The 26940-nt window shown below is 38.0% G+C and overlaps 3 protein-coding genes across 5 annotated transcripts in view; 1 reads left to right on the top strand and 2 right to left on the bottom strand.

Annotated features, from left to right (window-relative positions):
- Window positions 1-148: 148 nt before the first annotated feature.
- Window positions 149-15613, bottom strand: GPATCH1 (G-patch domain containing 1). The gene is made up of 20 exons (XM_084533834.1): window positions 15466-15613; window positions 13550-13684; window positions 13181-13266; window positions 12590-12750; window positions 12135-12232; window positions 11900-11958; window positions 11327-11569; window positions 10057-10204; window positions 9232-9311; window positions 8010-8214; window positions 7133-7420; window positions 6172-6350; window positions 5731-5858; window positions 5340-5473; window positions 4769-4992; window positions 3914-4118; window positions 2789-2899; window positions 2201-2325; window positions 1673-1818; window positions 149-470 (listed from the first exon to the last, which is right to left on the bottom strand). The coding sequence occupies exons 1-20, from the start codon at window positions 15542-15544 to the stop codon at window positions 449-451; spliced, it is 2856 nt and encodes a 951-aa protein (XP_084389960.1). The 5' UTR covers window positions 15545-15613; the 3' UTR covers window positions 149-448.
- Window positions 15614-15711: 98 nt separating this feature from the next.
- LOC311443564 (uncharacterized protein) lies at window positions 15712-22187 on the bottom strand (the record flags this gene model as incomplete). Of its 3 annotated transcripts, none has more annotated exons than XR_014697335.1 (5): window positions 15712-17629; window positions 18916-18998; window positions 19381-19511; window positions 21031-21156; window positions 21993-22187. XR_014697335.1 is itself a non-coding variant. In XM_084533842.1 (5 exons), the coding sequence occupies 4 exons, from the start codon at window positions 22185-22187 to the stop codon at window positions 18931-18933; spliced, it is 486 nt and encodes a 161-aa protein (XP_084389968.1). In that variant the 3' UTR covers window positions 15712-17629; window positions 18916-18930. The 3 variants fall into 3 exon arrangements, 2 of the variants coding, with proteins under 2 accessions (XP_084389968.1, XP_084389969.1); XM_084533842.1 differs by having other exon boundaries at window positions 19381-19477; XM_084533843.1 differs by lacking the exon at window positions 21993-22187 and adding an exon at window positions 21421-21971 and having other exon boundaries at window positions 19381-19477.
- Window positions 22127-26940, top strand: part of RHPN2 (rhophilin Rho GTPase binding protein 2) — a 30854-nt gene continuing 26040 nt past the window's right edge. Inside the window, exon 1 of the mRNA XM_084533837.1 lies at window positions 22127-22339. Coding sequence (XP_084389963.1) covers window positions 22271-22339 — 69 coding nt within the window. The 5' untranslated portion in view covers window positions 22127-22270. The remainder of the gene's footprint in view (window positions 22340-26940) is intronic.

Genomic DNA, 26940 nt, shown 5'->3' on the forward strand with positions numbered 1-26940 from the left:
AACCTGTTCCAGTGTTTGACCATCCTCACAGTAAAGAAATTTTTCCTCATGCCCCCTCTGAACCTCCCCTGGCACAGCTTCATGCCATTCCCACACATCCTGAAAGATCTAATTTAGAGGTCTTAGGCAATGACTTACTGTACAAAAATGATTTGTAATAATTAGTTTATTAAAATATCATGTTTTATGTTAATTAAAACAGAGCCTGCAATATTTCAGACTATGCTTTACAGAAGGAGTCTTTTTCAACATTCCACAATCCTTGCATTTCAATCCTATGAAGCATCACAAAATAAACATATACACGTTTACTCTCAGACAAATTCAATATGAATACAGTATCTACAATGCTTCAAAGTATACAATACGTAACTGATCTACCATCATGGAGGAGATCAAAAATTTGAGATTAAAAGTCATGCAGCACTGAAGAAAACAAGCTACTTCTTCAATACTGAAGTTGTTTCAATCTAAGAGAGAAAGATAAAGAAAACAGTTAGACTGAATAGTAACATGCAACATTCAGAGTATTTAATTACCTGAGCCATTTCTTAAACCTTAAGAAATATATGAGAAAAACATTTTGCCTCAGTGTTGAAACAAAAAAGCAAAGGCTATGAAGTATCAGCTTGTACAACAAAGTCAAACCATTCTGTGCAAAACGCACACAAACATATTTTGGCTATTTAGAAATAAAAAGGAAAAGTACCTTGGCTTTTTAATACAAAAATACAAATACACAACTGAATCTCAATTCCAAAGAAATGGAAGGCAGAGACCTTTGCAATGCTGCCTTTTGCCCTTTGTACATGCCCATTCCACTTAACAGCTAGACCACAATAATTTTGCCAGGATATCCAGATGTGATACTTCAAAAAATGTGTAGAGACCTGTCTTTCAGCTAATAGGAGAAGTTCAAGAGAATCCAATGTGGTGACTGTTCCACATGGGATGCTTTTTAATTTGATTATGATCTGAACCAGACGCAGTTACTTTTGTTTGTAGTTTACTTCAGCACTGAGCAAAATTAAGTTACAAACTGTTATTTTCCTATTTTCACATCTCTGCTTGCACTATGTTCAAGTCTCTAGTTTATAAAAATCTAACAGCAGAGTTTCGATTTACAAGACATACACAAGTCAAACATTCTGCTTGCTTCACTGTTCCTTGCTGAAGCACAGAATTATTAACTATCAATGCCACACAGCAGATCTATTTGAATTGGTTCTTTTGCTGATTATCAACAAACTAAAGCAGACTCAAAACATTCTGAAGCAGATATTGGTTCTAATGTTTCCAAGTAAAGATAGTAGACAAAGTAATGGAATATGACTCACCATCTGTACTAGTTCGATTTTTAACTCATTCAAAATTAATTCCACAATATCAGTTATATGTAACTGTAAATTCCATTAACTCGCACAGAACTGTTTATTTAGTGCCCTTTATCTCAAAAGGCTTCCATCCTAAAATTGATTATCCTCTAGCTTAAGATACCTAATACTTGTTTAATAAAGAAAGCAAACATTACAAACTAGCAGGCTTTAAAACATAGAGAGACTGGCTAATCCATATTTGCTACAAACAGCTTTACTAAAATGACACCTCATAAATTGAGGTTTTAGTTATCCACTGGAAAGCTTGTAAATGTTTCAGTCAGTTTTCTGTTTACCTTCTTAGAAGTTCTTTGGGTGACAAGCCTGTGGTATCTATATCGCTAAGGCTATCACTGCTGTCTGTAGTATCTGAACTGCTGTCTTTTTCTGATTTTTTATTTTTGTGTTTTCCTTTGGTTTTGTGTTTCCTATGTTTCTTCTTCTGTAAAAAGGAAAAACAAACCCGTATTACGCTACAGTTTCATTTGGAAACAGTTGGTTCTGTTGCCTTCTGAAAGGCAACAAAAACAAAAAAGCAAACATCTCTAAAAGTTGATTTCAGCATAGGCTCCAAGCTTAATTGAAACAGGACGTTTACACAACATTAAACTACCCATAGTATTATCTGCAGTCACATTGTATATATGGAAAAAGCATCACCCTAGTAAGACAATTTACTATTCTAAAGTTCCAGTCTCAAAACACCTGAGAAAACACTTAAGTTGCTTCAGTCCCAGCATGTTTTCCTAGAATCTAGAAGAAATCATGAGAAAATTCAAGAGGCAGATCAAAGAATCAGTGAACTGTTTAGTTAAATTAAATACCTTTTCCTTTTTATGTTTGCGTTCCCTCTTAGACTTCTGTTTCTCTCTGTTCTTTTTATGTTTTTCTTTCCTACTAGGCCCCGGAAAACTTGCTGGCACAGCTGTTTCTTGTTGCCAAGTAGAACCTAAAGCACAAAGCACATGCAGAAACAAAAAGCATGAACAAAAAAGGTTAATTTCATTATTACTTTCTATATTAATCTAATAAGCTGCTTTAAAATAAAAAAATTAAGCTTTCAAATGGATGTGAAATGTATAAAAAATTTAACTGTAAACTTCTTATTGTAATTAAAGGACTTTGAAATCTATCAATAAATGAATTACAATTCTCACCCTGTATCTTCATTACATTTTTTTTTTTAACACTGCCTCTATGGAATTACAACAAAGTTGGTACAGGCAGAAAAGTTCCTGTTAGTCCGTCACAGCACGACTACAAAGTGTTTGTCGATGACAGTTTGACATAGTTCAGGCATTTAAGAGGTAAAGTAGCTATTCACAAACATTTATTAAAGAGAAATATCATACATCAAATACCTTACATCTTCAACATGCAGAATTCATATACAAGAAATATATAGAACCTACCAAAAGGAAAAGCTGGGGGCAACTTTGGCCCAAATTCCTCTGCTGCATCCAGTTCCTGCTTTGAAGCAGGCAACAAAGAAACACCAGGCTCCGCTTTAGCAGACACATTGTCTATGAAAATAAAACAAAACAAAGACTTCTTTATTCAAAAGCAAGAAACATTTTTGTCAAGATATGCTGAAAAAAAGTTAAAGCAGACTTTCTAAAAAACTCTAAGAAAGCAAACTGATTGGCATCTTATATCTCTGTGGATTTTCTTGGCTAACTGCATAGTTGACATCCTGAAAGATTGCAACATATAAATACATATTTCTAACTCAAAATTAACCTATTATACAATTATAATTTACTTACTATCAGTACGTTTGCTTTTATTTAACAAGGTAGTATGACTTTTATACTACTTGGCACAAAAAACAGACTCTACATGATCTACAAAGTTCATAAAAACTGGAAGTTAGATGTTAACAGAACCAACTGTGAAAGAATGTGAAAGTTTTCTCACTGAAAGCTAAGTATATTGTGCATTTTGTTAATTTAATGATATTCTGAAAATATAGAAACATTTTACAACCCACTTATTGAATTTTAGTAACGTAAAAGATTGGTCTTCTCCCTCTCTTGTAGAATTATAGTGACAACTTTTATAACTAGAATATAAATAAAATGCAACCTTCTGATGTCCTAGTGAAGTTATTTTTAACATTACATTTTACAGGAATGTCAGTATTTAGAAAGTGACTTTATTAAATAAATGCATACTATTTATTTCTGAACTTGTAAAATATCCACCATAAGATAGGAATAACTTATTAGCTTATCTTATGACTTATTATAAGTTTCCCTTTATGTCCGCCCTTACCTTAGATGTTTTTTCTGCCCTCACTGTTTAACAAAAACGTTTTATAGGTCAGTTTGCTTGTAAAATCTATGCAAGACACATGGCAACATGAATAACACTAACATACAAGGTCTTATTCAGAACTGTACTATTCACATTTTCTTCATGCCTAGATAGACCAATACCAGATGAGCTGCACAAGAGTATAGCACTGTCCTAGCAGTCCCAGAGTACTTGATTCATACAGGAATTTTTTTATAAGATGTTTTTAAAAATAAAGATACCTTGTGAATTAGATGAGGAACTATCTGGTAGATTAACTTGCTTAGTGGTTTCTGAATCTGTTACTGAAGTAGTTGGTTGCTGCTCTTCTTCACTCTCTTCATCAGAGGAAGAAGATTTTTCATCAGAGGAACTCACAAAAATGGCCTTAAATAAGTCCATGGATGGTCTGCTTTCTTCTTCTTGATCTTTATCTTCATCAGCTACCTGCAAAACAGCATAACAAACCATATATAAACACTAAAGAAACTAAAAATCAGCTAAGTTGAGCAATACAGCAAGTTCAAACATTCTGAGATGCATTTACAAAATAATCACATATCACAATAGGTAGGCCAAAACCTTGAAGCACTGCTAAACTCATGTCCTCTTAAGGGTACTGCAATTTGTGCTCTACACAGTTGAAAATAGATCCCAAGATATTAGAAATTCTTATTCATTAGTTCAAACTTCTCTTATATGCTACTCAAAGTAAATTTATTCAAAGGAAAAACATCACCTTTCTCCACAATGTATGCACCCTCCTCTGCTCAAAGCAGAAAAAAAATACATATACCCTGTGTCTGTGAGCAAAGTGGGTATAAGTGACTGAATTTAACCCCCTAGTTGGGAGCTAAATTTTATCTTTTCTTAAGCTGCTACTTCAAGTACAGATAGTCATACTTGCTGTCCTTGTATGTTGTGGAAGTTTCACCTCTGAGTTATAAACTCAAAATTTTTCCAAAGGTAATCTCACTTCCTCTTTGCTTATCCTGAGTGGGCCCTTCAGCAAACTGATCTGTGTTAAACCAATTCATATACTACACGAAATTATTTCAGGGTTGCCTTTATGTTCCTAAACACCATTGTGAACCCACCTCACTGGGAAGAGTTTCACTTGCCCTAGTTCCACATTCTTCTGTTGTTGGCTCTGGTGGCTTCTGCTGAAGATCAGCTTTTGATTTAGATTCTTCTGTTGTTGGCACTGGTGGCTTCTGCTGAAGATCAGCTTTTGATCTAGCAAGACTAATGAATTCACTGATAGAATCTTTTTTCTCCTTTTCTTTATCTGATACATCCCATCTAGAAGGTTTCTTTGGTTCTAAAAAAGTCCCAAACATTCAAATCAGTTGCATGCTAAATTATATTACATTTTATGACCTACTTGATTTTAAAATAACCTGTTTCTTCAGTATGGTTTGGTACTTTTAAAATCTTTTTAATGAATATGACCTATAAAGGTCTTCTAGGTGCAAAAAAAACATCATAATCATACTGACGTTTGTTTTTATGTCTGAACCGAATTTATTGCATTTATTTTCAAATTTCATGTCTTTCTCTTGAATTCAAAAATACTGAATTTATAGATAAATTCATTCTCCATAACAAAGATAGGCATTTCTATACCATTACCTCATAACTAAATGAATAAAACAACAACCAACTTACTGCTAAGACTGCTATTCTGTTGGTTTTTTTCATTTGTTTCTTGAGTTACAGATGTGGTAGGCTCAGGCAGAGTTAAAAAGTTAAATACAGAATACTTGTCTCTCTTCACTTTTGGTAAACCAACGATGGAAGAACTATAGGGAAATTAAAAAAAAATAAATTGATTATTGTTTTCGACATAGAAAAATAAGGCCTCAAATTATCTACAACAGGCTACAGTAGTCCTTAAAATGCATACTATTTTCTCAGAAGTGATTTCACCATGTTTAATGAGGCCAATTAAAACACTGTAAGGTTTTAAAACATCAAGCCACATTTTTCAAAATCATATGACAAAATGTCAGAATTTTTTAAAGTGTTAAAAATAAGTATATTTTATCAATCATCTCACTTAGGATATGGATCAGGAACATTAAATCTTTTGCACAACAACTTTTCAGGGTGCCATTCAAACTTGTCTCTGGTGAGTTTGCCAAACATCTTCATCTTCACAGCAGTTTCCTTATCATCAGTATCATTCTGAAAAAGTCAAAACATTATCTCATACATAACTAACAACTTACTAAATTAATTCAGTAAGTTAATTAAAAAGTTAACTGAATTAACAAGACAACTGTCCTGTTGTCACACTAACAAATAAATATTTCAATGTAGATTAACAAATCACTGCTTTGTTTGCAGTAAACATTCTCAAAGGTTTACCTAACAGAAGAGCAAAAAACCATTATTGACGTGGTATCTACAAAAGTTTTAGAGAAAAATAATTTTGAAAGTCGGGACAAAGGCAACAAACATAACTTCTATATACTAGAAAGACAGTAACAGCATATACCTCCTGGTCCCGAGGAACTTCGACTTTGTCAACATCATCTTCATATTTGGCCCGCGTAAACCTGGATGACAGGGTTGAGTTTGAGGACTTATAGAACATTGCTGCACGGAAGAATTCCTCTTGTTCTCTTCCTCGTTCCCATTCTGTCATAGTTGGGTCTAAATGACGTTCTAATGTATCTAGTATAAGTTAAGGAGAGAAGTAATTAGCAAAAATTAGAGCTTACTTAAATTTGCTGCTTTTCAAGAAAAAAAAAAAAAAAAAAAAGATAAGCAAGCATCCCTGCAAGTATTTAATATGCATTTGGTTTAAAGACAGTATTAATCTCAACTGTATTATTAAAAATTACTGTATGCTATCATTTTACAGCCACAGATTCTTCTAGGAAGAGTAATTCCAAATGTAATTGACAGTAGTGTCTGTCAGAATATCCAAAGAACATGCAGAACAAGCTCTGACAAGTGTAAACTACTTCACTCACTTTACAATTCCTATCTCCTCCAGAAGGGTATGGTTTGGCTTTTCTTTTGATTTTTCCTCTCTTATTTGAGAAAAAGGTGAAAGGAGTCAAAAATTGCAATTCTGCTGTGACTACTGCTTTCTTTCTGCCTTTATAGGATCTGTCAGTTTTACTCCTCACAAAGAAGCAAACTAAATGAAACTCCTTATTCCATGCATAATAGTTTACAGCACTGGCAAGAGCTGAAGTCTACTTTGCCAAATGAAAAAAAAAAATATGCTGTTTCCTAACCAAAACATCCTTTACAATTTCACTTGTGCCACAGCAAAGTATGAAATGCAACGCCTAAAATCAAGTCTTGCTAACACTTAAACTCCTGAGCAGTTTCACTGAAGTCAATACAATTAAATGTCATAAAAAATTTCTTAAGAATTGCAATAGTTGTTGGGCTTATTTTGGCCGTAGAAAACTAAAAATTTCAGGATTTCTTTCCTTGGTTACCTTTTTCTCCTTGTTTAAGACTTCTCACAAAACTTTCATATCTTTTTTGCTTTTCTGGATCTTTTGCAAATGGCTTGAAGTCACTAGAACCAGCGTTTGCAATCTGCCCCCCCAACAACATTTGCCATTTTTGAAAAGCATCATCTGCAGAGGCTGGCTGGAATCTGCTATTCCGTGATGGCTGAGGTAACGTTTTGGCTTTCATTTGTTGTTCAGATGCTTGCTTCACTTCTTTGAGTCTCTCTCTATCTTTCTCAGACAGATATTCCATAACAGAACGAGCTGGACCTAAAATCAAAAGAAGAAGTTAAAATAAAAATTAATACAATTATTTCTGACCCTTCAGTGGAGAAAAAAGCCTACACATACACACATTCAGAGAAAATACTCTAAAGCTAGAACACAATATAACGGCAGAAATGGCATATGAGAACTGTTGGTCACTATTGCATCTTTTATGCTATTTGCCACATGTTTACATATTACCTTGTAAAATTTACTATTGTAGATATAAATGCCATATTTACAAGATAATTTTTAGTGGATTTACATGTATTCCAGTGATGCCTCATTTTTACAGAGAAAAATGTCAAAACTCACAACTTACTACATAATGAATTCATAAGGCCACTACAAAGAAACATCTAATCCTATGCATGCTTTTCTTCTTTAAGACTTAAGTGCATGAAAATGCAGACAGACATCAATAGCTCATCTGTAGAAATGGAAATGGATAATGACAAGGTATTTTGGCTAATCAACTTGATTTACTATTTTTACATTAGAAAATAGTGTTCAAGACTAAATCAAATTTTTATTGTTATATAAACAATTTGGGGACCTGAAAAACAAGCAAAGGTGTGATATCCATCAATACCTTTCAGAACAGCCTCTCCTAGTTGTTCCCTCCTCTGAGACGCGTTCAGTGCATGCCTGCTTTGCTGTGTCATGTTGCTGCCAAGTTTTCCAGTTGATTCCTCTAATGCCTTCTGTAAATGGTAGTTTTCATTCCCAGCAGCTATTACAGGTCGAAAGTAATGAACTGGTCTGTAATTTCGTGGCAGATCAGGTGGTAGATAAATCTTTACAGAGAAGTGGGAAAAAAAAACACAACACAACAACCAAAAGCAAGATACAACTTTGTATTTAACCCTTAGAAATGTTTCAGAAAGGTCACTTCAATCTAAAAATTCCTCAATTTACAACTAGCAGCAGAAAGAGACATCACAAGCTACTGATTATTTTAGACTGAGTCAGTAAGTGGCACTGTAATACAAACTTTTGGAACGAATTGTTCTATTGTTAATAGATAACAGTTACACAATATAGGAAAACACATCAAGAAGCAGCAAATATAAACCAGTCTTAATACACATTGCTCTCATTTGAGAAAATGCTCTTGATAATGCTCATAAATTACTCTTTTAAAAACAGAATTCACATATGATTTAGTCAGTTAATTGAATAATTGAGTACTTCTGTGTTTTCTATTTTTCATGTCTTTCAAATTCCTTTTCCCCTACATTCTGCATGCAAGCTTCAAAAGGTTAACTCTCTGCCTCTTATACAATTCAATTTTATATACCATGCAAACTTTCTTCATTCACAAAAGTACCTTATCACAAAACTCCATTCATCACTCCAATTTATGCAATCATACATGGAATAAAAGATACAAAGCTAAGAATAAAGCTAACAAACTAACTTGTCACCAAAACAGTGAAGTGGACGAAGTCTGGGGACTAATTTTTTACATGATAAACATCCATTTACATGATAAATGGATGTTAGTTATATTTGAAGGATATAAAAGCAGATGTGCATTATTTATTGCAAAGTTAAATCAAATCACTCCTCCAACTTTATTCAAAATAACAGTAAGTAGTGTACAATGTATTTGCTCAAGGGTTGTACATGGGCAAAGTTTAAATTAATCCATTAGTTTGGCAGCTTCCACATACCCAGCGGTCTATGCTACTTACCAGAACTTTCATTTCTAAGAAAATAAAAAAACATTGAGCAACAGTAAAATCCATATAGCACAGGTCAATTTTGCTTTGGATGTTATTCTTATGGCAAAAATGTCAGTATCTGCTTACCTTGTTTGGAGCTGATGATTTTGATGCCAAGGAAAAGCCATCCAAGATTTTTCCTATATATTTAACTTCTGTGTCAGACCCTACAAATGACCATAGAGTTGGTCAATATTTAATATGTGTATGTTTGACAAAAAGCATTTTTTCCTGAAAATTTTATATTTTGCAGTACATTTGATAGAATATGATTGGAGTTGTTTGTTCTCTTTGCCTTTCATTTAAATTCAATGACTATGAGTCTGGCTATAGCATTACACAGCTAAAATACTAGAAATACACGAAGAATCCTATAAAATGAACCTGGCTACTGGTACAGCATCAGTACCACTAGATGCACATCTAACATCATAAGTGCATTAATTGCATACAACTTAATATCAAGAAGTTGTCTAGAAAATGCTGAGTATTCCATGCACTTAGAAGTTGCACTAAAAATACAGCAGTATCAAGACAAAACTTGCAAATGTTATCATTTGCAAATAAGCAAATCTAAAAAAAAATCTTTGAAAGTATTAGGTCATATTTTGCAGCTATAGTTCATAATAATCTTTACTTCAGTGGAATTGAATGCTATATTTCACAGAGCAGCGCATACTGTCCTTTTAAAATGCAATTTGGGTTTTTAGTCTAAACTAGGATTCGTGTAGGACTTCAAAATTATTTCCAGAACTGAAACACATGAATCTTGCAGTAAGACTAGACAAAGCTTCAGATATCATAGCTAGGAGATACCAATCCCTTTAAAATATTTGGAAAAGAGAGACTACACTTATGTGATGCTTTGAATACAAATCACACTAACTCTTTAGTTAGAACTATAGTTCTTACTTTTTTTGGATTTATACTGCTTAGGTGCTGTCCAGCCATACAAGCCATCTCCAGGTTCTTCATCTTTTAGAACTGTATCGTATTTTGACAATGTTTCAGTTGCATAAATATCATCATCTTCTTCCTCTAAAGCTCCTACACCAAAAGCCTGTAACATATTTTAAATAAAAGTAATAGGAATTTAAAAATGTGAAAATTGTATTTTTGGTTTAAGTCACATGATAGAACACATCTACATCTGTATCTATCCATCTACAGTATGTAAGGTGCCCTATAAACAACAATATATATAGATGCATACTGGGAAAAAAAATGTACTACGATATAAGAAAAACAAGAGGTAAAAACTGGAGGGGTGACAGGAGACAGGGGAGAACCAAACATATTCCGCTTATTCCACTCCCTTAGCAGTAAGGGACATTAAGTTTGGTCAGCACAGGGTGAGGACAGCATAGACTTACAGTCTATGTGAAGGTTAAGCACTCAAAGCAAAATAAACAAAAACAACAACAAAAACATTAAACAGCACAAAAAAATAAATTCTAAAAGTATATAAATCGACAGCACTCCTACATAAGAACTACAAATAAAATGGAAGGAAGCAAAACCCCTCTAACTCTAAAACTCTAAAACTCTAAAACTCTAAAACTCTAAAACTCTAAAACTCTAAAACTCTAAAACTCTAAAACTCTAAAACTCTAAAACTCTAAAACTCTAAAACTCTAAAACTCTAAAACTCTAAAACTCTAAAACTCTAAAACTCTAAAACTCTAAAACTCTAAAACTCTAAAACTCTAAAACTCTAAAACTCTAAAACTCTAAAACTCTAAAACTCTAAAACTCTAAAACTCTAAAACTCTAAAACTCTAAAACTCTAAAAAACTCTAAAACTCTAAAACTCTAAACTAAACTTTAGTTTAAACTAAAAACATACTGAACATCAACTTTCTCTAATCAAGTAACAAGCATTTTCTCAATCCAATCATTCATTGAGTTCTTTTTATATTTCTCTTTAACACTATCAATAAATGAAAGCAGTTAAGAGTTACAAGGATTTGCTCACATGTTCACATTAAAGAGGTTAACAAACAGAAACGAGGTATTCCTAATGCTGTTTTCAAACCATACTTCAGGTTTCTTACAATACAGTGTCTACAGTGACTATGTTAGTGTCTACAGTGACTATGTGCCTTCCACAAAGGAAAAAAAAAATCAAAATTCATTTAGATTTTATTACATTACTAATAAAATGCATTAAGCAACATCTTACTTGGCCTGTGATACCTAGTTTTCTTCCTCTATTGTGTCGCAGATCACCAAGTGAATTACTTGGGTCTTCAGAACCCGCAAAAAGATTAACATGTTCTCTTCCAGATACACCAAACAAAGCTTGTGTGGGGTCCAAACCCTTATAACCAAGTCCATGGACATTCTCCTTTGGAGTCAAATCTACAGGCATTACATCTTTCGGTGCAAACGTCACATTCTCTGGCTGGTATTCATCTTCTTCGTCCTTGTACAATAAAAGTATACAAGAACAACTATGAATAAAAGAGTTTGGTACATTTAGCTTTTACAATATTTAGTTAATGTAAAACTAGGCAAGCTTGATTTTCCTTAACTATATATGAAACTATTTTTGAACTACACCTGCTTAGCTAGCAAAAGAATAAATTTTGTTACATTCAATCTTTTTCATAATAAGCATAATAAATATTTACAAACAACAAAATTTGAAATTGCACACTGAAGTGCTGGTTAAAAAGCGTCTTTTTTTTTAATGCGTATTAACACATAAGTTATTTTTATGTAAGTCAACGAAAAGCTTTTGCCTGCACATTACCTCAGAACCTTCTGACAGTCCAGGTGGTAATGCACAACCATATATTTTCACTTCAGGGTCTGTAAGAGACGTAACAGCATCCTTATTAAATTTCTCTAAGATTAAAGAAACATATTAAATAAAATGATATCTTAAAATGAGCTTCTTAATGGTCTAACTATCTAGTTAGATTAATATTGGTCTAACTTGAAGGCTAACTTTCTATTACTGAGTTCAGGAACTTCACTGAACTTACCAGGTTTCTGCCTACGTGGCTTTCTTTTGACTCGCGGTCCTATGCCTTGTCCATCTTTCCAACCCATTTTTCGCAACAGTTCAACACCAATTGTTATTCTAAGAAGAAAACCAAAGAAAACAAAAATAAATAAAAAAACTCAGACCACAATTTTAGTATTCCTTGAAAAATAATATATAACAACACCATTTGAAAATGTTTTTGCACCATACTTTCAAACCAAATCTGAACACATCAACATTTGAGTATATGCTGTATCCATCTCTAAATTCTCACCTAGCACAAGACTGCACATGCAAAACAAAAATCCAGATGGAGGCCACTTTGAAAACGCAAAACTGAAGAGCTTTCATTCTCCTTCATGAGTTATTTTAATCAAACATTACTTGCCTTAGCAATAAAACACTTGTAAGTGAATAAAATTGCTTGATTAACTTTTATTTAAATTTACTTACTTTGATGGTCCTATTAAATCATCAAATGCAGTAGTTCCTGGAATGGCAGCAACTACTCCTGCAATCTGTCTAGCTTTTTCTTTGATTCTGTCTTTAGCTTTGGATGCAAAATCATCTGTGGTTGTAATATCTTTTGGTGCTATCCCAAATTCACTAAGATCCTAGAAAATATAGACAAAAAAGAAAAAAATATATTAAAAAATATTTTTCCTGTTTTTTTCTTAAAGGTTAACTTAGTATAATAGTAAAGGAAACAAAACAGGATGTGACCCTTATATTGGCAACATTTTTCAAGCCATTTTTTCATATCTTTGATTTTTGAGTAACCTGAATGGTCGCATTTCAGTTTCAAAAGCATTTATATCTTCTCAAAGTGAAAGGTTTGAAGTTTTGTTTTGTTTTTAATATTGAGATTACAGGAGTTTTCCTAGGTGTATCAGCGAAACATCCTAAAAATCTAGAAGTATAACACCGTATACATGAAGTAATTTTGAAGTTAGTTTTGCTATTTAAGTTCTTTTTTCACGGCCTGAAAAAACTTACAGTCATGGCAACTACTTCCAAAAGAGATGTATGTATTTCTAAATGTACCTCTTCATCCATGAAGTCTTCTGGTCCAAGAACGGTTCTGTCTGCTCTTTTCTGCCGTGATGATATAAAAGCTGAAGGAGTCCATCCTTAAAAGTAAACCATTTAAAGTAAGGTATTGTAAACTACAATCTAGTATTTAAAAATAAATCAAACATTTCAACCTTACATTTTAAGGATACATCACGAGAACATCTATAAAACTGCAGTGTAAGAACTGAAGGGGAAATACCTTAAAAAATATTGTTCCAACTACTTACAGAATAACGAACAGTAGGAAAAAAAAATGCTTCATGACAGTTAATTTATTTTCACTAATGTTATATTACAATAACCATATAACCCTTCCCAGAGGACAGAAAGATATCTGACCTTCCTTTGTGCCAACAGTGTTAAAGTAACCAGCAGAGAAACCACCAGTAAATGCTCCATGAAAACGTTGATATCGTCCCTTTGCATCTTTAACAGTCTGTTCTTGAAGAGGAACTGGCTTTTTGAGTCGTTCACCTACAATCAGATAAACCACAAAACTAAATCACAACACTGCATAAAGAATGGAATCTCTGCTTAGTCCAGAAACCATTTCTTCCCTTGCAATTAAGAACAAGACTGAACGGCAGCCACCCTAAAGTAAAAAGCATCAGCAGTTTACACTTATTCCAACCTATTTAAAATATTTGTATACATTGTTAATATACACTGCCAGAACAAAAGCATGAAGTGTTCAAATAGAAATTCTTACTAGTTCTGAAAACACTTATTTTCCTGCAGTCAGATTAATAAATTACCTGTCCACTTAATAACCCCTCTAGTCTGTAAATATTTCCTCTATACATCACAGGCACTTAGAACTATTCACAAAGCACTAGAAAGGTTTGAAATGCTAAATACTTACCACTCGGATTCTCCTTAATATTGGTTGATATGGTTAATATATGCAACTTTTTTATATAACATTTTACATACTGAGAGTAAAAAAAATCCTACCACTATAAACTTTCAACAGAATCTTTTATTTGACTCACAAAAGACAACACGCAAAATAAATAACATCCATAAAGAGAAGCTAATGATGCTTCTTACATACACGTTAGTCCACACTAGAAGCTTCTGAAGGAACAAAAGGATTCAAATGTATTTTATGGTGATAAGAAACTCACAGGTTCACAAGGCCTAGCCAATTTCCCTTTTGTACAAATTCATTCATGCACATAATACCATTATTACTATTTACTGAGAACAGAAGAGTTCCAGGCTTGACAGAAAATAATATGCAATATTACAGTTTCTCTAAGGATTAACCCACTGAAACTATTAGACCACTATTTGTCAGAGATTTCTTAAAGAAGCACTTTCGTTGACTTAAACCAAGCTACCCCCAATATTAGAAATCAATATTAAAGATGGGTGATTTGGGCCTGATCTCTTCAGGCACAACTCCTGGCTAAATATTCTACAGAAGCTACATAAAAACACACACCTGTGATCACCACTGAACCCTGTAAAGCTTCAGTTATTTATTAGCAGCTACCTGTTGTGACAATTATAGGAAAAAATGTTTTTTCATTTTAACAGGAAATAAATTATTAAAAACTGCTAATGTCATTTTTAACCCTTCAATCTTCAAAGACAGGGAGTATTATGAAGCGCGTCTTTAACGTCAATAGAATGGCTATGCTACTTCAAGTCTAATCTGATTTGGAAATCACAAGGGTATGTCACTGTTTTCATTTTTTTGCTGTCATTGATGATAACAAGAAAAACAAAGGATGGTGGTTCCAGAGAAACAACAGCGATCTTCTACCTTGACAGGGCATCCTGGTGCTTTCAAACCTCGGCCAGGCAACAAAACTTCCATCTTTATTATCAGGAGGACAGCCCCGAGAATAACAACCACTGCCCGCTGACTTGAAAATTTTACAACTAACACCAGCCGGGACGTTACAGAAATACCAGAACCACGAAACTCAGCTAAAGGGTTTTAAAAACACACGGAAGGCCAGTCCTGCTCGGTAAGTGTGTTACAACACCGGGACCGGCAGCCTCCGGGGGCCGTGTGGGGCGGCCCCAGAGCGGCGGGCAGGGGGAGGCGGCTCTGCCCTGTGCCCACAGACCCCAGCGCCCCCGGCTCTGAGGGGACGGGAGCCGGGGCCGAACCAAACCGGACCAGGCCGCTCCTCCCGGGCCGCTCGGCCGCAAGGGCCGCGGTACGTGCCCCTGGGCCGCCTCCAGGCCCGCGGCCCCCACAGCGCGGGGAGAGGCGCGGGGCGCCCGGCCGGGTCCCTTACCCTCCTGCAGGGGCTGCAGCGCGGTGCCGTAGCTCACCAGATCCTCCTCCTCGCTGTCGCTCGAATCCGCCGCCGCCATCTTGGCAGCACGGCGGCCCGCGAGGGCCAAGGCGGCGCCACGGGAGGCGGCGGGGCCGGGGCCGGGCCCGCCTCACCTCGCCCCGCGCCTCCCCACAGGCGGGGCCCGGGTGTCGGAGCCGGCCCCGGCCGCTCGAGGTCCCCCCAGAGCCACCCGGGTGTTTCAGCGAGGCTGTTTTCAGCCGAGGCTGCCGACCCGGGGAAGGCTGTGGGGAAAGGGAGAAAAGGCTGCAGTGTCGTCTGTCCAGGTCGACGGGCTGAAATGCCGCTTTGTGTCTTTGGCAACTAATCAAGCTAAAAAAGAGTCAAACGCTTAACATAATAGCCACTCAGCTACATCCTCCAAACATCCTATGCACCAGATAAGACCTGTTATCAAAATACCTTTGGTCTAAGGGCTAGGAAAAGGATAGCAAAAGCTCCATGACACGGAACTGCCTAAAATTAAGGTGCAAAGCAAGCTCCCTGAATCCAGATGAACAAAGGAGATGGGGATTTTATCAAATTGCAGTTTGGAGCTGATAAACAGCCAAATCTGTTTGACGACGTTGCTTTTAAGAGCACTGGAATACATGTAGGCTCCCCAGGGACGTAGTCATGGCACCAAGCCTGTCGGAGTTTAAGAAGCATTTGGACTATGCTCTCAGTCATACGGTCTGAATTTTAGGGTACACCTGTGTGGAGCCAGGAGCTGGACTCGATGATCCTCGTGGATCCCTTCCAGTACAGGATATTCTATGATTCTATTAAAAAGAACATGCAACAGGAATCAGTGCAGTAGTCTTTGGGTTCAAAGTCCCAGAGCAAAGAACTATCCCTTTTACAGATACCCATTTACAGGTATCTGCACCTCTTTGGGGAGGCTTGTATCAAGAGGAAAGCTTTTACTAAACGTATTTTATATAAAGACCACATAAGAACAAGTAAGTATCCATCGATGACAATCTCAGTGCTGAAACTATAAACTTTAAGTTTGTCTTTTCCCAGTGTTACCCATCAGAAACCCAAATGTCAGTTTTGATTCATTTGATTTCTCAACCTTGCAGTTTTTCTTAATACTGAGATTTGCTAGAACCTCAACATACTATAAAAAAAAAAAGTGTTGCATTCCATTTATCCAGAACTTTTGCAAACAAGGATCACCAGTTTCTTGAAATCCTTGAAAATAAATCACAATGCAGGCTTGGGAGACTCCTGCACTTAACAGATAAGACATCTGCAAGTTTAGTGGTGTACTCTCTAATCCAGCCTTTGTGTTTGTATACACAGAACTGGTTTCTTTCAAAGTCAAACTACCTGAGTTTCATGTGGTTTCAGGTTTCCACAGGAAATATTTACACAATTCTATGCAAATAGGGATTATTCGGTTTTATTTGGGTCTCTAATTCACTTAAAAACAATACAATAGAAGTCACAGACATTTATCTGCATGCGTTATCTTTTCTCATCATTAGTAATTAGTAAGCAGTTATGTAGAACATATAGTAGAAAAATAAGTTGTTAGCGCAGCTGTTGTTTCTCTTTGTTTAGGAAATAATTGTCCATGAATAGTCAAGTCTCTGTGACTTTGATTCAACACACATGCTTAAATAAACCCTTTTTGAACAATGTTAACAGAAAATCTTTTGCTTGTCTTGTCTGTTATGTTCAAAGTGATGGGGTAATCAAATCTTGAAGTGCTTTTTTCCCCGTTAAGTCTCTTATCAGATTAGAATTACTTTTGTATCACAGTGGTATTGCCTTGTCCATAGTAAACTCTATCTCCTATTTACAATTGTTACACCTAGTGAAAATTGCTTTCTGTAGCTGTTTAACCAGACAATGATTCCAACGTCTTTTGATAATGGTAATAAAACTAAAACACTTGGAAGTCCAGATAGTTTGTGTTTGAATACATTTTTTACAATGTGAAATAAAGAAAAAAAAAACACAGCATTTTAAAATGAAAGCTCAAATACTTGTCAGTACATATGAAACTGAAACAGGGCCCCAAAACCATACATGGACTTCAGGCATTAGTTTTCAATACATTTTCAACATCTGGTTTTGAATTAGTGCATCAAGGTGGTAAAAAAAGCAGCATAATCTATATACAAAAGAAGGAAACAAAAATTTGATTCATTCACAAGTTTTAAAAGCATTTTAAAGAAAAAAAAATATATAAGAACAAAAAGTATAACATACAATAATACACTAACATTTTATTATCAAAAACACAACGAAGGAGACAAACATGACTTAACCCCTTACTTATCTTGGGTTCAATGGGAATTTTCATCTTAATATTCTTCCTAACAACACGTGGTTACAGTATCAGTTGAGGAAACACAAGTGGAGTACAGACCCTGAGGCACTGTTTAAGCCAAAGTGCTCATTTTCATTTTCTAAACAATGAACAAAGAAAGAGATAATGCCTATGGTCCTTAAGTACACAGATTTTTATCTATGGGTTTCAGTTAAAGGCAAAGCATTACTGAAACAAGTGATGATTTTGCCCATGTCTGGCTTTACATTCTTAAATCCCACTGAAACTGCATCACCCTGAAACTGCAATGTCTTGTTTCAAATATAGTCTTGTAGTAGAATAGGCAAAGCATACTAGTTATTCAATACTAAATTGGAGATTTTTCTCAGTGATCATAAAGCTCCAGTTAACTGTGCAACACAGTTAACTTGAAGAAACGCTGAAATGCTGCATCTGTAGCCAAACATATTATTACTATAGTCATCCAAAGACTTTCTACTGAGTTTGTGTAGCACTTTTTATACCATTTGGTATTACTCAGTAAATTTCTTGTTTAGGAAACCTTCTGGCACTACTTGCTTGCAATTCCTGTCTGGTCACTTTTCAATTCATCTGTCATAAAATGCAGAAGGACTTCTTTTGTTTACGAGAAGACCTCCCATTCTTTAGTCTCAATGCTTTCTGATTAAAAAAAAACCTCCTACATCTTGTAAACTTTTAACAGCCTTAAAGGAGACTCACAACACTATTGATATTGTGCCCCCACGATCCATTTTGGCCATTCTTTTTTTTTTTTAATTTATTTTATTTTTTTCTCCAATATATATTTGTAGACCGTTAGGAAAGAAAAGGAGAGAAAAAAATAAACTATGAACCCTTTTTCTCTCTCCTCACCTAAAACTTCTCTATGGTAACCAGACATTTCCTCATTAAAGAACTGCAATCTTCAGAAATAAAAGATGACAACTAGCTGGCAGCTGAACTCACCAACTGTAAAGTTACAGCTTGTCAGGGATGCTGACAAAATCTTCTCTTTTCTCTCAGAATCAAAGTTTAATAATCAAAGCCAACAACAACTGGAGGAGAAATAAGTAACTATGTGTCTTGTCAAGAATTCAAGTATGTACCTTGAAAAACAGCATTCATTTGATGCATACTTCTCTCTTCATACAGTTCTGATGTGCTTTTGCTGATAAGCCTCTGTGCCTGTCTGGAATAAAACATGTCTTTGAAGCACCTGTTACCATCCCATAGCCACAATGTCTATAGTCAAAAAAATAAACATTGGCTTCTCACAGAGGAGCACCTGTCCTAACTAAGTAAAACCAGATTTGAATCTTCCAAGTCCCAACAGGAAATTAATTTCCCAAAGCAAGACCATTTTATACTGGCCAAAGAGAAGAATGAAGATTGGAATTTCCTATGCCCACGTATTTTTTCAGGATGGGGGAGGGCAAGAAGGACAGGACTGACTGAGAAAGCAGTTATGCATACAAAACAGAAACATGCCATATAATGTGTATGAGTACACATGTATCATACATACTATCATGTGTCTGTGGTAAGGCCACCCAAATCCTAGTCCCTCTTACCTTGACTTTTGTGGGACAATTTTTGGGACAACTCAAGCTCTGCTATTCTGTGCCTATTTTCAGTGCGGTCATTGTATGCATCACCTGGCAGGTTTATCTGTGAAAATGCACAAGTCTGATAACACAGAGTTCTGTAAAACAAAGAAGAGAGATTTGATGCAGAGATAAGATTCCTTGCTTTGAATTTCAGTATTTTAGGCACAACATTCTGATTTTCATTGGATGCAAATCCTTAAACGTCTGATAAGAGATGTTTTCTCAGATATAGTGCAATGTCCTGTGCACCTGGTCACGGAATTTACTGTCTCCTGAAGTTAAAGATATCAACCAAACATCTGCATCTGTACATGCCTTTTTCTGAGCGCATGAGCTCCCAGTTCCTAGCCTGTTATTACTTGATCTTTACAATGCAGGAAACCAAACCCTGATTAATACAATTGTGAGAAACTGAGAAAGTCTGTGGTATGAACTCACCTCAATATAGGAATTCTAACAGCAACCAAAAAGCTACTGGAGACAAGATGTTTAACCAACTGGTTAGAAGAACAAAAGCATGTTTTCTAAGGGTAAATCAGTTTTTGGAATGTTCTAAGCTGCAATTTACATTCCAGGGTCATGGAGCACTCCTACCCCGTCATTACATAGCTCAGTCCTAGCTACCAAGACCATGCAATCAACATGTCTTCTCCAAAAAAGCATATTCACTAAGAAGGAGCACTTTGTAGGCAGACAAAACCTATTGCAACTTACTTAAAAAACAGGAGATCAACCCTAACACAGTTGTGATGAAGTAACCTTTATCAAAGCAAGGGAAAGGCACAGTCTAATCTGGCAGTTCTGAGAGTGTTGGAAGATATTCTCAGGACACTCAGCATGGGGGAGGAAGCCTGTTAGAGCTATCTCAGACTCTTGAATTTGCTGGAGAGGTTTGCTGTGTGTACCACAGCTGACTTTGCTTCAATCAAAGTAGCCACCAGCCACTGAGAAAAGTTGCAGTTTATATGCAAGATATGCTAAAAGTAAATTATATTTGGTATCGTTCTCTGCAGAAACTTAAGCAAATTTGTGCTCTGCACACACCATAATAATAGCCACTTGTCCTGTTGTTAACCGCCTGACCCTTTTGCCAGGCTAACAAGCCCTTATGACTTTTTTTTTTGGAGTAATAGCCGTACCCTTTCAATTAGGTCCAGTTTCAATAAATGCAGTGAAAGCGGTGCAAACTTCTGAGATGGTTGCATTACTACTGCTTTGACTGCCAGATTGTACCAGCATAGCCTATGCTGACAAATTGCTTATTTATCTCTCATTGATACTAACTTAAACTACGTATTGTATGGGAGATTTACAGTGATTTTGCAAAGTTCAATTTTTCAAATACTTTTTGAAGGTCAATATATTTTCTAATAGAAAAAATAATTTAAAACACTTTATAACCTCCAAAGAGAAACTGAAGGAAGTTGAACTACTCCATTTTTACCTATTTCTACTTGTTTTTAATTATTACTTATTATTTTTATTATTTCTTCTTGCATCATTTCTCCTTACATCCTTTGATGTGTTCATCCAGTACCTTTATCACTACTGAAAAAAAGGAAAAGGTACTGGGGTGAGAGCGAACATAATCTGGAAGAACAAAACTTAACTGACTTCAAGAGAGGCGACATCAGATCCTTGGGTCCCAGTTTCTGAGTTGCTGACTCCAGCGTTCTTCCTTAAAACCATGCAGGAGACACAGCTTAACCAGACCGCTCTGCATAACTCTCTGGAGACACCCTGGTTTTCAAAGAAAGTTTCAGTTAAGGATGTAATTCCAAAGACATTTTTCGTTGATAAAGTTATCTTTGCAGATTTTTTCCTGACTCCTGAAGATTACCACAACACTGTGCTGATCAGAAAGATGAAAAACTGAGAAGGAAGGGGGATAAGATATGTTCAGTAATAAGCTTTAAGTATTTTGCCTTTAAGTGCTAAAAGCCCACTTAACTCGGAAGGTTAGGCCTGGGTAGTGTCAGCAACCAATATTGGCCATTTCCTTACTTGAGCATCCAGTACAAACATTTGCAAAGCCGGTTGCTCAACGGAAGATTTCGGAGACACGCTCTTTTCCCTGCGAACACCACACATGTTTGCAGTTCTGAGGTTGATTCCCCAGCGGTTTCCCAGCTTCGAGGCCAGCCCTGCCTCTCCCCCAGGCCACCGCTGCCCTTACCGGGGCCGGGACCCAGGGCCCTGCCACCTCCCCCTGGGGTTTGGGGTTCTTCCCGACCAAGGAGAGCTCCGGCCTCCCGGGGCCAGCTCCGCTGCTGTGGGGCCAGCTCGCTGAGGCGACCCCCGCGCCCGGGAAGGCTCCGTGTGTGTGTGGACACGGCACGTGGCGGACCCCCCGGGGGCTGCCGCCTGGCCCGGCGGTGAGGGGAGACCGGGGGGAAGCGGCGTGAGGCGAGCGGTGCCTTCGAGGCTCCCGGCCAGGCTCCGCCACGCTCCAGAGGAGCGCGGAGAACAGCCGGAGGGGCCGGGGAGGAGCGCGGCGGAGGCGGTGCAGAGGGGCGCGGAGCACCCGCTCCCCCTCAGTCACTGTCCGGCCACGGATGAGGGACGCCTCACCCTACCCCTGCCGGGACGGGGGCTGCCGGGCCCCCTGGGCTGTGAGGGGGAAACGTGAAGAGAACGACCGTGCCACACCGCGGTTCTCCGTGCCGCGGCCACCCGCCCAGAGAGCGGTGAGGGGCACCGCCGTGAGGCGGGGCAGCTCCTCCCCGCTGCCGGAGGTGGAGCCGGGCGGTGCCGTGGGGCAGCGCCGACATTTCCCGAAGGGTCGAGGCTCCCCCACAGCAGCGATCGCCTCCTCAGCAGCAGGAGTAGCAGCAACAGAGAGACTCGCCTGGAGATGACGGACGCCCTGCCGCCCCGCGGCTGCCAGGCGGCGGAGCCAGCGGAGGACAGCTACTTTCGGAAGGTGAGAGGCAGGCTGTGCCCTAGGGGGCTGGGGTGGCCGCCCCCCTGCGCACCCTTTAACACCCTCAGCACCCTCATCTCCTCAGGGCGCGGGCGGGCCGGGGTCCTGGAGGGCGCCCGTGGGGTCCCTGCTGCCCGCCCCAGGATCTGAGGCGGCTTCACCGCCTCGGTGCCCGGCGCTCTCCCGCCTCCACAAAACGAGCCAAATTCCACCTGACTTTTTTTTTTTTTTTCTCCTCTCTCTCCCTTTCCTACGTGTTTTTCTGTTTGTTTCTCGCTACGTGTCCTCGCTAGCTCTCTTGTGTACCTGTAGGAAAGCTCACTGGAGTGAAGCAGTCAAGTTAACAGGCTCGTTAGGAAGTTTTTAATAAACATTTGCCCTAATTACTCTTCAGACTGACTGGGTTCTTTCGGCCCAGCAGCAGCCCCAGTACGCGAGGCCCCGGGGCAGGGGGGATGTGGGGGCGTTTTTGGTGGCACTTGTGTATTGGAGACCATAAACTGCTTATTCTGTGGGGAAAACAAAACGTGAACGGCTTATTGCCGTTCTCTTCTCACAGACATCAAACCCTGTGCTACGCTGCAGCTGCCGTCTGGATTACACCCTAGGGAGGCACATTTGCTTTGTTCTGCTGCCTCCTTCACAAAACGTTTGGCTTTTGCTCCCAGTAGTCCCTGTATTCATAAGCCTGCAAAGCTTAAGCAAACAGTATTGCCCTTTAGCAGAGGAACTGCTTGCAGCTGAAAAGGGCGAAGTTTTACTTGTGCCTGCCGTGCTGTGAGGAATCGGCACTGCCACATAAACAGCTAGGCAGACTGAAGCGAAACTTTGACCAAATCTTGTCTGGTTTCTTCACTTGAGTAATCCTACTATAATATATGGTGAGTAATCACTTAGTAGTCCACAGCACGAAATCATGAAGTGTGGCAAAGTTGTAATTATTTAGAGTTTTCACAGCTATACTTTCTAGAGTACTGGATGCCTGCGGGCTGCCTTGGTAGTAGGCATGTCAGTAGAACTTGACAGGTTTTTGTTAAGTTAGATACAAATTGTCTTTCCCACTTGTTCTTCCTGGTGGGGACAGGCTGCAGTTTAACAGTCACGTTGTGCTTTGTAAGTCGTAAGAGGAATATACCTGCTGTACTCAGACTGGCTGGAGGGCTGGGTCTTTCTTGATGACGTTATTGTACACTGGGGATAAGTTCAATGAAACAACATTAGGTCTGTGTAAACTTCATACGCTGAAAAGGTAAAAGGCTTTTCTAATATAAAAATACTGTATCCAAGATCAATTTTATATCTGTTTATGAACATCTTTCCCACTTGTCTTAAACCGCTATAAAATGGGTACGAAACTGATGTTAAACAAATCTGGCTGAGCCAGAGTTGCAGTAGCACACTTTATTTACTCTGTTAACTCAGGAGATCTTTGAAAGGCTCATCTAGCTCCTACATATCTTTAATACAGTTGCAAACTTCAGATCAAGCTAGATGCTCAAAGCCTTCTATCCCTAAAAGTTAAATGTAAACAGAAAACCAGTATTCCTTGTTATACATTAGTTGAATGGTCTCAAAGATCAGAGCTTCTATCCAGAAGAAAACAAACTAACTTTTAAAGAGGAAAAAAGCCTTTTGGAATGTTGTACAGATTTAAGCCGTGATCCAAGAAGTTACTTTGATAGAATTACTCTTTAGACCTTATGTGTTCATTTGAATGGTATGCTAGATGACTTAATGTAACAAACTGATAGAACTGGTCATGTGTGTCCACGGGTTTCTCCCCCACCTCTCAAGAGCTCCTTCACGTTGTTTTCCCTTCTCTTTCTAAAATCACACTACTTAGTTTCCCTGAAAGAACACCAGAATAATTGGTGAAGAATCACACTGGTTTCCAAGGCTGTTGGTTGTGTTTTGAGATTGAAAGATGCTTATTTAATTGATCTTTGTTCTATAAACTGTGGAGCAAGGTGAAACCACTTGCTTTGTATCAGTACTGCTCACAGAAGGGCTTCCAAATATTCTTTATGCAGAGTGGTTGTCTTCTGTACTCTGCCAGATTATATGCAATTTTAGCACTGAGAAATCTGAGTGAGTAGTTCGTATAATATATCAATTTGTTCTAGACTCTGATATTTTCTTGTGATGAATGAATTGATGTGGGAAGTATACTCAAAGTTTATATAGTACCCTTTTGTAGTCTTGAATACAACATACCAGAAAGTGACACTGAATATACCCAAGATGCAATATGTAAAAAAATTAATTTCCTTAATTCTTGTTTAGCTTTTTTTCTATAGGGAGGAGTTCCTGTAAAACTATGACTGGCTCTGTGTAAAGGGCAATGAGCAGAAATGTGGAAACAGAAATATAATCTTCCTTCCTGCTTTCGGACCTGTTGCCACACTAGAAAGTTAGTCTTGCTGTGACTCTGCCAGGTTTGTCTCAGATATGACGGTGGCAGCTTCTCCTGGCCACTCCCTGCACCATCCCTCAGGCTTACTTTTACCGTTCTCCTGCAGTGACCTTTCTCCTCCTCTTACCCCATATTTGTGTCCTTTCTCTCTTTCCTCCCCATGGCAAAGGCCCCTCATCTTTCTATATGCAAATTGCAGTTTCCTCTTCTTCCTGAGGACTTCCCCACTTTTTTTTTTTTTAAATAGATCCCCTGTATGATTGCACACCTTGTTCTGTTAAAACTACGTATAACAGAACTCTGTCAATATTGCCCTTACTCCATTCCCCTTATAACACTCCTCAGAAAAAGAAGTTTTCTTCAACTGTTTCATTAGTTGATTAGTGAGGGATTTTATTTTTTATTTATATATTTTTTTAAATCCTTGCTGATGTCTTGGAGAGAATATGGCAAGATGGTAGAGGTACCCTACTAGGGCTTTCCATCAAAGAGGAGATGGAGCTTCTTGCTTTCTGGGAAGATAATGCCCCAGGAAGCTGGTCCTACTACTGTCTTGTTTATCTCCGCCCATTACATGTTGAGAGTGTAATTCAGTTTACCCCATGGTATGATACCAGGGCACACTGTACTCATAGTTCTGGGTGGTGCAAGTGCTCACAGATGACTAGCTTTGTGCCTCGACCTCTTCCATGCAGAGTTTCACGTTCTTTCATTGGTTTTGGCTGTGACCCTGTGAATCGAGCATGCTTATGCCAGCCCTCCATTCACGTCCACTCCCTGTATTTCCTCCCATGCAAGAATCTCCGTGACCAGTAGAAAAGAGTGACAAAACTAATGATAAGAACAAATAACAGCTTGTTTTAAAAGTAGAGCAAGGCATTCACATGGGAAGGATTTTTCAACAGACCAATAGTAATTAAAGCAGGTCTATCCTTGTGTGCTGTTTTGCTTACCTGAGATGCTGCTTGTACTTCTGGGAAGTCAGTCTTTAAGCTTTCCATAGTTCTGTGAATTGCTTGGCTGCTCAGACCTCTTCCTATTTTTTTTTTTTTAGTTACTCTTGAGTTCTCATGGGAAAGACAATTCTGCTTTCCAAGCTGATGTCTGCTCCCCTCCCATGATTACAGCACCCCACTAAACCAGTATGGTACCACAAAGTAACCCAAAGAACAGGTCAATATACAAAACACAGGATGGTTCTAAAGCTGTGTTCACCTAGACAGAGGATCCAACACTTGCATGGTGATCTTAGTAGGGTTTTACCAGTCCTGGGACTTTTCCTGTTGGCTTGGAGCAGAGGAAGGAAGAGATTTCTAGCAAGTTCTTTTTAATACATCTTTGCCACCTTGGTTTATTGCTTTATAACTCCTTATGCAGATTGTAACTTTTCAGATTTCCTGATTGGGAAGCTGCAATAGATAAGATAAAGCCTTAGTTAATTTTTCAGGCTTATGCTTTCTGTAGGTCTCCAGATACCTGCTGGTGGTACAGCACCGAGTGTCCCTTCTTCAGTGTGGTTGTTTTGGATAGCAGTAAATTGTGTTGCACGCAGGCAGAGCAGCTGGACAGCTAGCTTAATAAATCTTTAGATGCTGGTCAGGTGAGCGGAGATGCTTGTTTTCTTCAACCTTTCTAAAGGTTTTGGCTTGGTCTGTGAGACTAGAAAATTGCCATCTAGACCAAACTAGTGATTCAGAAAGAAAGACAGTACATATTAGTCCTGCCTGCCAGGGGAAAGGGCTAAAAACAGAACACAGGCAGTTCTGTAAATAAAGCACCAGGCTGAAAAAGATGATAGGTATGGTAACCTGCTCGTGAGTCAGCACTTCCCTGATTAATCCTCTCTCCTTCCACTCCTTAGCTTTTGGGCTTTCTTCTGTAGGGTTTCCCCCTGCCCCGCTGTGCTTAATGGCTCAGTTTACCAACCTGCTGCACCTGTGCTTCCACTGGGCTGGAAGTCTGTAGTCATTAGTAGCCAGGCAACCATTAACATTAGCATTGACACAGGAATATTTATTTGTCTGTTTGTTCTCTTTCTACGTGTCTAGCAGGGACAGAAACAATGTTGTGATGATTCACGCGCCACTTCATGCCATGCCCTGACCGCTCATTGTATACAAATTCAAAAACCTAAAACTGAAAGCAGACCTGCATGTGAGATAAGGAATCCTCTGAAATGTGGTTCATC

This window comes from Aythya ferina (genome assembly GCF_964211825.1).
Source record: "Aythya ferina genome assembly, chromosome: 12".
NCBI classification, from domain to species: domain Eukaryota; kingdom Metazoa; phylum Chordata; class Aves; order Anseriformes; family Anatidae; genus Aythya; species Aythya ferina.

Excerpts from the sequence above, each read along its gene's own strand:
- GPATCH1 (XM_084533834.1), bottom strand. The coding sequence starts at position 15,544 with ATGGCGGCGGCGGATTCGAGCGACAGCGAGGAGGAGGATCTGGTGAGC. Across the intron at positions 8,215-9,231 it reads AATCATCAGCTCCAAACAAG|ATTTATCTACCACCTGATCT; the intron begins GTAAGCAGATAC and ends TTCTCTGTAAAG. Across the intron at positions 2,326-2,788 it reads GCCCCCAGCTTTTCCTTTTG|GTTCTACTTGGCAACAAGAA; the intron begins GTAGGTTCTATA and ends TTTGTGCTTTAG.